Source organism: Sander vitreus, chromosome 13, assembly GCF_031162955.1.
Source record: "Sander vitreus isolate 19-12246 chromosome 13, sanVit1, whole genome shotgun sequence".
Taxonomy (NCBI): Eukaryota; Metazoa; Chordata; class Actinopteri; order Perciformes; family Percidae; genus Sander; species Sander vitreus.
In genome coordinates this window covers 13,857,466-13,869,657 of record NC_135867.1, presented here as the reverse complement: position 1 = coordinate 13,869,657, position 12,192 = coordinate 13,857,466, and the positions used below count along the sequence as shown (strand labels likewise).

At 40.3% G+C, this 12,192-nt stretch overlaps 1 protein-coding gene across 1 annotated transcript in view; it reads right to left on the bottom strand.

Annotated features, from left to right (window-relative positions):
- rxfp2a (relaxin family peptide receptor 2a) overlaps positions 1-300 on the bottom strand; it is a 29,771-nt gene extending 29,471 nt beyond the window's left edge. Inside the window, exon 1 of the mRNA XM_078266718.1 lies at positions 261-300. Within this exon, the coding sequence (XP_078122844.1) occupies positions 261-300 (40 nt within the window). The remainder of the gene's footprint in view (positions 1-260) is intronic.
- Positions 301-12,192: the final 11,892 nt, after the last annotated feature.

The following is a 12,192-nucleotide window of genomic DNA, read 5'->3' as shown; positions in this document are numbered from 1 at the left end:
CAGCCCTATGGATTACACTCAATTTACACTACAAAATGAACAGCAAAACAAGAATTGGATGAGTTGTAACATGGGCTACAGGATGCTAACATAACAATTAGGGAGGTAGTCAAAGCGGGGCCGAGCTTCCCCCTAAACTCTGCTGGTGGTCACAGATTAAACTGTGGAGATTCACTACAAAATAAGTTTTAAAATTCATTAAGAAAGCATGTAAGACAACTGAGTGTGCTCTTGTTCCTTAATGTCGTTTTCAAACTCACCATCATTCTCCTGGGGAGTGTACCTATGTCCCCCCAACATCCTTGAAACCTACACCATCAAATTTGCAGACAGACAGTTTGCTTGACATTAGACATTGATATCTCCACGGTGGCTGAATGGATTTTTAACACCATAAACTGCATTTGGAACGTCCATCCAGGGGCGTAGCACAACATTCTGGGCCCTGTAGAAAGGCATTTTCTATGGGCCCCTCCCCGCATCCACAGCTATTCATTCTAGCATCTTTTTGGGCCCTCCTCACATGAGGGCCCTGGGTACTTGGGTACCCTTTTTCCCCTCAGTCCGACGCCCCTGCGTCCATCTCCCTTTGTTCTTTTTCAATTTGAACTGCAAAGATAGTGCTAGATAGTGCAATTCTGCCATCATGGTAGTAAGGAAGAAAAAAAACTACTTTATCCAGAACTGTCATGTGTGAAGAGTTAACATGCAACTGAATGTATGGGAGACATACAGTAAGTGTGAATGCCAAAAAAACAATTACAAAGATATTTAAAGTCAGCAATGTTCCGTCTTTCATGTTTTGTCTCTGATTTATGTGACTCAGTGGTTATAACAGTACCTACTGTAATGTGTTGACCGTAGTGGGCAGCCAATGTTCCCCTGAACACAAAGTCCTCATGACATTTCAAAAGGCTACTCTTGGTTAGTCAAAGCAAGTCTCTGATAAATTGCAACATCTAAATCATACACTTCTCTTTAATCTGTGACTTTTTATCAGTCTCTTCCCTCAGCGACTCCCTTCAGTGTTTTTTATTCTTTATACATTCTAACATTATACAAATATTGAGTAACACAGCAAGAGTAACAAATACCTGTCTAGATTGTCATGGGACAGTGATCTAAGTTATATGGCATCCACAGTATAACATTTTATGAGCAGACTAGAACACACACTCATCTTTAGATGCTTTGAGATTTTACCTAAAATGTGCCTGCAGGACTATAAAGCTATAAAAAGACGGCATGCCATTTAGGAAAACAGACAAACCACACTAAGCACTAAGGCACTGCAGAACCAAGCAACAATTGATGTTGTTTGGTCAATCTAAAATGTTTCCCTCCTCTGAAACAGTTACATTGCTGGGTGTTGAGAAGTGATTTATTGTTTATTTATTCATGGATATAATTTGGTATTCATAAAAGTCATAGAGCCCTTAAGCAAGTGCCCAAAACAGTCTGCATCAATCCAATTTGTATACCCCTTTATCCTGTTCAGGGTGGTGGCACCCCTACAAATAAAATGCAAGTCAAGTGTGCAAGTGCCAACACATAGTGCATACTGTAGTATATTTTCTCATAGAATTGAAGGCATTTTAAGATTATGTGGCAACTTCGTTTCCTGTAAGTATGCATTTCGGCATATAGACTAGTTGTAATTAGAGGTAGTGTTTGGATATGGCATACTGGGTTTAAAATGAATTACGTGGTTATGTACTTCCTACACACTGTTCATTTAAGATGGATGTAAACATCCTCAACATTGAGAGTTACCTCAATAATATTTTTTATTTCAAACCCAAGGTGCTGGAGAACAGAGCCAGCACAACAAAATAATGTGTGAGGAGGTTTGATATTATGAGCGGTGTCAGCAAGAGCCACCGTGCTGAAGAAAAGCACAGTACTCATAAAAAGGTCATCTGCAGATGAATAGATATATTAAATGGTAAACGGATTGCATTTATAAAGCACCTTTCTACATTAATGGACAAAGCGCTGTACAATTTGCTTCTAATTCTCCCATTCACACACCCATTGGGGTTCAGTATCTTGGTAAAGGACACTTTGACATGCGGACAGGAGGAGCCGGGGATCAGCCTTGTGATTAAAAGATGACCCACTCTATCGCCTGAACTGCCTCAAATTACTCAAGGGAAGGCACACATACGGAAACAAGAGCAAGCATCTGAACCAACGACACCTCAGTGAACATCACTGTTTGCCCAAGAAAAAGAAAATGGCCTGCACTTTTCAACCAGACTGAGAAAAAAAATAAAAACAGACTGAGAACACATGCACCTCACCTATTTTACTGGTCTGGACACATACATGTCTGTCAATTATTAGCTCCGGTCTGTTTTGTCTTTCTAATTGTGTAGGGAAAGTGCTTTTACTAAATGGTCTCACAGTGGCTGTGAGTCCTTGTTATGTTTGTAAAGTGCATGCGCACGAGGACACACATGCACACAGTTTCACGCTGTTCTGCTGATCAACAGTTGGTGTCAACAACGTGCCAAAAAGTGTAGCAATGTGCAAACAAAGGCAGTGAAGAAGACTGCTAACAGAACTGTACACGTGTTAAGGCCCTGACACACCAAGCCGACCGTCGGCCGTCGGTCCTAGTTGGGCTGACGGAGACCAACCATCGGCCTAGTTAGTGCGGTATGTCGGATTCCCTACCGAAGCCTCCCCACAACATCAAGTCAACTGATGACAACAAGCGACTTCATGCCTCGCATTCCAATCATCTTTCATTATTAAATTGTTCAATTGTCTCTAGTTGATGGTGTGCTCCTTGCTAGTGAATTGACCGTTTATATGTTCTGCAGAACCGTCTCTTCCACTGTGGACATCAATGTTCATTCACAAGAGCACCCTGAACAACTTAAAACTCTACTGTGATAAAAATAGGAAAGATTACCTATAACAATAATACGAATAACCTGTAATTATCCCATTCATAAAATATTAGGTGGAAAAATATAATACAAAAGACTCCTGTGATGCACCAGCACTAAAGATATAGGAATAGCCATTCGTTTTCTTTCTTTTTTCCTTATGGGTCTGTAATGGCAAAAATTACATTTAAGCACTGTTCCTTTTAATTCTTATGTTTTCATTAGCACATAGCCTTTTCTCAGCATTATTGAAAGACAGTTTATCCTATTTTATCATGTTGATTCGATCCTGCTTAACTGCTGAGACAGAGAGTCTGGAAGATGAAGCGTAGGCCCTTTGTTTGAACTGATAAACTACAAGGCCACTGTAAACCATCTTCCTTCCCAGATCCGTTCCTCCCTTGTCAGTTACGATGTACGGGGAATGTGACCCCAGATGTGAAAGTGGGAGACAGGAGATTAGATGAAGTGGTTTTATGACGCTTTCTCTTTGATTTAGAAAGGTATCTGGCAGGATCTGTATCTTTATGTGCGTGTTTGGCTTTTAACCTTTTGACCTTATCTTTATGTTGCCTGTACTAAAATGTAAAGTCCTGTTTTAGAACAGATCATGTGTGAATTGTCACTCCCCTTTCCCCAATGCGCATTTAAGCTCAGTGTTCCCTTCACTCATTTGAAGAATCTGTACTCACTGAGCTGTTTGTGCTTCTTGTGAATCTGTTATTCTTCCCATATTTGCAAATATATCTTAATAAAATACAAAACCCTAACTTGGTCTTTTTTGTTTCATTCACTAAACTTCGAAAACTCTACCCCTGCTGCAGCAGAAACTTCCATTACAGGTCTTTATCATGTAACCTCCTCCTTCAATTTTTCTTTACCTCTACTCTCAGTATGGGTCAAGTGGATGAGCAAAATGACGACAGGTACATTCATCCTGAGACTCAGAAGTTTTCCTGCGCTCATGTCGCCCCGGCTGTAACCGATCCACGATAGGTTTCCCCCCGTGAAAACCTACCAGTCGACAGAAAAGTCAGCAGTTAGTCCAATATGTTAGAGCATGCCCGACATTTAAAAATGCAGGCTGAAAAGGCAGACTAAGCCACGAGGAAAACAAACAAGAGACTGTGACAGGCACACACAAGACTCCTTTCATTTTTTCATCTCATCTGATCAATCCAATACACATAAGAGCTGTCAAAACTGGTCAAAAATGACGTTTGAATGTTTCTTCTAAAAAACACACAGGTTCGAACGAATGGAATATCTATTTTTCCTACTGTAGGGAGACTTCTCTGCCAAGAGAAGAGATGACAGACCGGGAGAGGGACAGTGAAGCAGAGGGGCTGTAGGCTCTGCACAGTTCTACTACTGATCGAGTAAATGCTGTTTATTGTGGGTATCATAGCAACGTTATCCGGTTTCCCTTGTTGAATGACAAATAGATTACCGCCGCCTGCTGGTATGGAGAGTTATTTCCTCTCACGCAGGCGCAGAACGTACGTGGTACTTGGCCGTCGGCTGTAGTCTCTGCGCTGTGTTCCAGTGCTAATTTTTGGCCAAGACAAAGGCGACGAGGGCCAACGAGAGGCGACCCTGTCGTCACTGTTAGTCCCCAGTCGTCGGCTTGGTGTGTCAGGGCCTTTAGACCTCAAGGACACATTACACACCATGTGTTTTGTAGGGCTGTCAGCATTAACGCGTTAATCGCGATGCGATTAAGGGCCGAGCATAATGCGTTAATTTTTTTTAATCGTATTAATCGCATGCCGCCATTTATTAATTTATTTTCACTTCACTTTGCGTGCTTTGCGTCGCGCCTAACAGGCTACTATTTTGCCGTACTTCCTCGTAACATCCTGCTGCTGCAGGAAAAGCAACGAGGATTTCGGTGCCTCATTCTGGTGCCACTGATATGCCTGCACTTCTCTCTGATGCTCTGAAACAGACGTTACAGGCAACAGAAACATTGCTGCACGTGACGCTAGTTAACACTATACTCGACAGCAGCTAACGTTAGCCTACCGCTAGCTAGTAGCTGGATTAAACACAGTTACAATGCTGACAGCTAACGCTAAACGGTGTAAAGTTTGTCTGTATTTCACTGTAGAGGATTCCGACACTGGGATGTAACAATCTGCAGCTGCTGTTGTCAGAAAAACACAGACAGTGCATTCAGTGAAACTGGTAATTTACAGCCTCGTGGTGCATTCAAAGTTGTTGTTAAATGCCCTTTTCCCATCTGGTGGTTGTTTTTGTCATTCAACAGCTATTTACTAGTGAAATAAGTTATTGTTATAGTGATTACATTATTATTAAACATTTAATTTTAACGATATGGCCTTAGCAATAAACAAGCCATTCTTTAATGTTGCCAACTGTTTTTCTTAAAAAGTATCGGTTCAGGCACCGTTAAGGCACCGGTACCGTTTTAAAAGTACCGCTTTAGCACTGGTATCCAAACCAAACAATACCCAACCCTAATATTGACTCTAGATTCAAATGTGTGACTAGATTAAATATAAAATAAAGAAATACAAATCTTAAAATCACGTTCATAAAGTCATTTTCTTTGCATTCATTTGATTCCCAATCAAGATACACTGGTAAGAATTGCTTTCCATTGTTAATATGTACTTAAAAACTGTTCTGCAAAATAATAGAATTTGAATCATGTGATAAAACATGCGATTAATCGCGATTAACTATAGAAATTCAACGATTAATCACGATTAAGAAAATGTAATCGTTTGACAGCCCTAGTGTTTTGGTGAATGCACAAAGTGCATTTGAGTGTTTGTTTTTTACTAATCGTCTTATTTTAACTAGCAGGTGATACATGTGTTAAATGTATATCATCAGAAAATCACACAAAGAAAACAGCAACTATGAGAAAGAAAAATTTTGCCGTAACACTCATTGCCTGCAGGTGGTACAAGTGTTAAAATTGCAGCTGCTATTCTTTTCTTTGTGTGCAGGTAGCGTAATGACCATGTCTACATCTGCAGGTCTAAACTATTGCTTTCCGTCCTACGGGTGGCGCAGTATGGGATGTGTAGAGTTGGTCTGACATTGACAGAACAACCCCCTCTGCAGCCTGCTAAAAGTAAAATTGTGGGTTTGTCAGGGGCTTTATGTTCTAATTATAATCCGACAGACTGTTTTGACCAAAGGAAATATGGCGATAATTAAGACCATCTGGCACAGCTTCTACCTACCCTAAGACAATAATAGCAATTACTTTTTCAATCAGTAAATACCAGCCTCTGAAGAGACTTCACAGCCACAAAAGCAGATTCAACACCTCTCTTAGAGGCAGAGCACCTTCACACATGGATGGAAGCCAAGAAATGACACATACTGACATGCCAGCCTCTGTGGCCTTCCAGTCTGGAGGATGCTTGCACAACTGTATATATTCAGTGACCAATGGGTCAAATATCTCATCATATTATCAGCCCTGAATACTGAATAACTTTGGAGACTGCCTGTGACAGACAGAAATATAGAGTATAAAACCTTTAATAATCTCGATGGTTGACTGAATTCTGAGCCTTGCTTCGCGGTCTTTGCTGCACCGGAATTTCTGCTCAAGTCTCAAAAATGAAAATTGCACGTTGGTGCGACAACTGCCCCCTCTCCTTCAAGACAGAAAAGACATGATCTGACAGAATGCAATGCACACTTTGTAAAATGTTATCTGACAGGGATTACACCGTCTCAATACATTAACTCAAATGTTTGATTAAGATGAATGTCTAGAGGACCCTTCCTCATTGCAATTCATCCACAAGTCCCAGATCATTTATGACTCAGATTGCTCTGTGACAGATACACACAACATTCCTGACAATGAGGATGTCCTCTGTCTCTCTAATGAAAAAGATTTGAGTCACTGTTTTCACGTTTGGTGGTTTGTTAACCTTTTAGTTTTAATTTAAAAAAAAAAAGTATATTTATTAGTCTTAGTAATCTTTAATGTTCATTCTTACTGTCAAGTGGTATTAAATAACAATAAACAAAGTTTAGTCATTTTAGTTATAAAACGGAACAAAATCAAAGACCTGTGCTTTGGCATTTCAACATGAGTATTCATTTGTGCATCCCGATGTGCCAGCTATTACAACTAATTTCTTAGAAATTGCTTAAACAGTCCTCCACCTATTGGAACACTGTGTGTCCTTGTGTGTCAAAGAAGCACAAGCGGAAATCAGGATGAGTCACAGACTGGGAGGTGGAGGGAGTGTGACTGAGTTGGCAAGACATGAATTGGATATTGACTTTTCTGATATTTAACAGCTCAATCACCCCACTGGAAGAAAAAAAACCTTAATACCAATATAATAATAATAATAATATAATATTGAGATTTGACAGTTTAGAGAACAAATACATGTCAGTATTATGCCACATTTATGTACAATACCCTGAATAATCTCACGTAGACATTTTAGGCCTATTTATGAATCTTATCAATACTTATGATTTAAACCTAACCCATTCTCTAATTAGCTCCCTAAAAAGCATCCGAAATTTTAGAAGTATATCATTATAAGGACAGTGGTGAAACAGAATTCAACAATGTTGCCGCCTATTTCATGCATTTTCACCTCCATCTATTCCCCAGAGAAATTATATTTCAGTCCAACTCAAATAACTACCGGCCTTATTTAGTGTTTGCAAAATAGTTTTCCTGTCAACTGGGCCAGTTGAGGTTTTTAAAACATGAAGAGCCCTCAACTTACTGTAGAGTTCATATTGATTAATTGAAGCTACCTAGCATAATTTCCTTTTATTTATCCTCTCCTTTAGGTCCTAGGGGGTCTGTCGTGCCCTACAGCGGATTCCCTACCGAAACCTCGCCACAACATCAAGTCAACTGATGACAACAAGCGACTTCATGCCTCGCATTCCAATCATCTTTCATTATTAAATTGTTCAAACATCTCTAGTTGATGGTGTGCTCCTTGCTAGTGAATTGACCGTTTATATGTTCTGCAGAACCGTCTCTTCCACTGTGGACATCAATGTTCATTCACAAAAGCACCCTGAACAACTTATAACTCTACTGTGATAAAACTAGGAAAGATTACCTATAACAATAATACGAATAACCTGTAATTATCCTATTCATAAAATATGAGGTGGAAAAATATAATACAAAAGACTCCTGTGATGCACCAGCAATAAACATATTAAGTAGTCTACTCCTACAGAGGAATAGCCATTCGTTTTCTTTCTTTTTTCCTTATGGGTCTTTATCATGTAACCTCCTCCCTCAATTTTTCTTTACCTCTACTCTCAGTATGGGTCAAGTGGATGAGCAAAATGACGACAGGTACATCCATCCTGAGACTCAGAAGTTTTCCTGCGCTCATGTCGCCCCGGCTGTAACCGATCCACGATAGGTTTCCCCCCGTGAAAACCTACCAGTCGACAGAAAAGTCAGCAGTAGTCCCAGTCAGTCCAATATGTTAGAGCATGCCCGACATTTAAAAATGACCGAAAAGGCAGACTAAGCCATCGGATGAATCTGCGCTGTGCGTAAAGACACTGACATCCCCTCCACGCTGTCCTTCTGAGCTCTCTGAAGACTCTGCTGAGAACCACTGAATATTCCTCCCTCGCTCTCGCTCTCTCTCTCTCTCTCTCTCTCTCTCTCTCTCTCTCTCTCTCTCTGTGTCTCTCTCTCTCATAGAGGGTTTTCACCGACGTCACGTTCTGGGCGGTAACCTGGATGCGCGGCCATATTGGAGGCACTCGGTGTAAACAACTGAATGGAATAATGGAGCATTGTGCACTTTGGATACTTTAATACTTTATTTCTAAACAACAGAAAAGCTCATCAAAATGCATCCAAGATGCAAAGGCATGGAAGGACTTGGACCACAAAAAAGGCACAATATTTTACTGTCGGTGTAGATCCCTACAAGTTGGCTCCCTCTTCTTGGATCCATGGCGACCGGGTGATTCTTCCTTCAGTTGCATATCCCGATATAGTCAACTACCTGGTTTTCTCGCCGAACCCATACACAGCGGAAGACCTTAAATCCTACAAACGTTTGGAGGCTTATAACCAGATGGTGTGTGGATGGGTGAGGGAGACGCAGTACCAAGTCATTAACGCTCAGAAACCTAAGGTCATTTTGACAGTTCATTGTCCGTCTGGTTTTATTTTCTAAAAAAGCTTGTAAAACATCAACCCTGTTGTCTACAGTCAATTTATGAACATCATTTTTTTCAGGAAGAACTGGGCTATTAGAATATTTGTGCTGCAGTGAGGTCAATTGAATGTAAAAAAGGTTGTATGACCTTAAAGACAAATAAATAAATAAAACGGAACATGAATCTCACAGATATGTATTGATATCACACACATATCAATAAAAGCTAAGCCAATCTCCTGTCTAAATCAGTTCCCATATGTATTAGGAGTCACACTGTGAAGAAATAAACATTATAACTTATACAGTTGACAAAATATATAATTTTTTTCCAAAAAAGTCCAGACGCTTTTGCCCTCATGACATTCACTTATGCCAATAATCAAATAATAATGTCATATTTATTGAAATCACACACACAGCAATGTTCTAAAACAGTTCTCCTATATATTTGGAGTCATGCAGTGCAAAAATAAACATAATGAACATTATAACTCATGTAAAAGGACAGATTTTTCCCTCGTAGATCCTGGTTGAGCTTTGCCAACCACAAGCGCCTCCTTTCCTCTGATAACTTCTGGCATTCCTCTCCCTGGTTTTTAATAACTTTTGGAAGTCGATAATATTCCAAATGTTTTTCTCGGTCTGACCTATTGGTACAACCTAAAACACAGCAATAATTAACCATTTTCCTTGACGCCGTTCGGGATCTACTTCAGTGCCTGTGCTTTGTTGTGATGCGGAGTACCTCCAACATGGCGACTTCGGGTCTGATGACGCGTCTGATGATGCGTCGTGAAAACCTTCTATAGGCACTGTCTCAGTGTGCGCAAACACTTCCACCCCCTCCTTTCTCTTTAAACGTGGGGCGTTTCTCAATCTGTGCTCTTCTATTGACTTGTGTTCTTGTGTCCCTGTGAAACATCATCTCGTGTTGCCAAAGTACTGTCCCAATACACAAGTTCGCATTTCACCAAGAACAGTTAAGATTCCCGGAAATGTTCTTGACACGCCCATTTTACCGAGGATGCATTGGTTGGTAACTTGTATGAACCATAGACTGTATATAAGAATGGACCAACAGATCCCGTTGCTCTGGACGGAGACCAGTGAAGGCCTTTAGAAGCACTTTTCCGTTGAGTGCTCAGCGTTACTGCGCAGCCTCCAACTGAGAGAAACAACGTAAATGTGACGTGAGTTGTAAGTCTTCTGGTAGCTGTGCCAAGAGAAATCTCAATCATTCCCAATATTGCAGAGACGGAGCGTAGGTATATGTAAGGAGATAACATGGACACAGGCTAATTATTGCTAACTAAAATGCTAGTTAACATTAGTAATTAAACTTAAACAGCTAATGTAAGTCCAAACTGCCTGCGAGGTAATTCCTCTACTATGCGACAGTAAGTCGCATGGTTATGACACAATCGTTAGCCTATTTTTACAAAAACGTATACTACGGAGCCATAACGTGAGGTACAAGGTAATGGAGCCTTTTATACATTGTCGTGTTTCTTTAGAAATAAACAATGGACAAAAAAAGTCTTTAAACGCTTCAGATGTAAAGTTATTCGCTGTCAAAGTGACTTCAAAATGAATGGCAGTCAATGGAATGCTAACGTTGGGTCATCGCTTTGTAACATCAAAATGACGCCATAGGAGATTCAAGCTCTGAAGCGAAGCTTACCCCCTTGGTATGAACTTCACAGCACCCGTATCCCAACATTCATTTCGGCATTCAATGATGGTCGGGTTTCCGGTACATAGACAGACCAACAACGGGACAATTTTAACAATTTTCGCCATCTTATTCATCACTAAATTCACTTCTGAGAACGTTTTAGGCGAGAAATGAACGGTTTAGATTTCGAATATAGGCAGTCTTGCGAAAATCTTTGCCAAATTGACAATTTGCTCCAAAGTTTTCGGAGTTGAGGAGCTCCATGAAGTTAGGGTTAGAGGCAACAGCCAGCTTGCGCCTGCACATTTTATTATTGATTTAGGATAGTGTAAGCATATTTATTGCTCAATTTAATTCCTGTATTTAGGGCTGAACGATTTTTGAAAATAATCTAATTGTGATTTCTTTCCCAAATATTGTGATTGCGATTCGATATTCAATTTTTTTTTAGCTCTTTGTCTTCTGTATTATTCACCAAAGACAAACAATAAATCATTTTATAGTATGAACAACACACAATTACACACTAGACAGTTAAATAAGTAAAAATATAGTATATAATATAGTATATATATATACACACACACACACACACACACACACACACACACACACACACACACACACACACACGTGTATTTTTTTACAGTGCACAGAGAGGAGCTGCCTCCAGCCCCTCCCCGTCGTGAAGTTGCGTGCCGTGTACATGACACCGTCAACATTGCACTTGCTCAGAGAGGCTATCGTTACGTTAGCTAGTTGCTGGTGTTCTTGCCGTGGGATTAACTGTACTAATAAAACTGTTGAAACACCGCGGCCACGCTGCTGTGAAAGCTCCCCGAACGTCATTTATCAGTCTGATTGTTACCCCTCTCAGTGGCAGCTCCTCCAACACTCCTCCACACATGTTGACCTTTGACCTCGTAACTACTGGACGAACACAAAAATGAAATGTACAGTTTGATGTCTGTGGACAGTCAGATATGTCAAGTTTTCGTTTAAGGCAGAGTTTAAGTCTGAGGTCAAAGAATACGCAAGCACACAATATACAATATATACATATATACAAGCAAAACACAGTTAAAAACATATCTTTATAACGGAGCTAACCACTAACCGGAGCTAACTGCTAACCGCTAATCAGAGCTAATCGTTGCTAACCGAGCCTTCAGTTCTGCATGCCTGTATCCATTAACTGCATGTATGGACTCGAGCCCGAATAAAACCCTTCATTTTATTAAAATGGCTGTAAAAGTTTTAAACTACAACTCAGAGTTGTTTCAATGACAGACATCTGCTCAAGGTACGGCGTAGCGTTAGCGTGCTAAGTTGATGCTTTTTCTGTGGAGTGCAGACTGATTTGCTCTCGCGAGTCATGTGACCAAATCGCAGCCTTTGTGATTAGGAAATCGCGTTTTAACATATCGCGATATTATCACAAATGCAATTAATC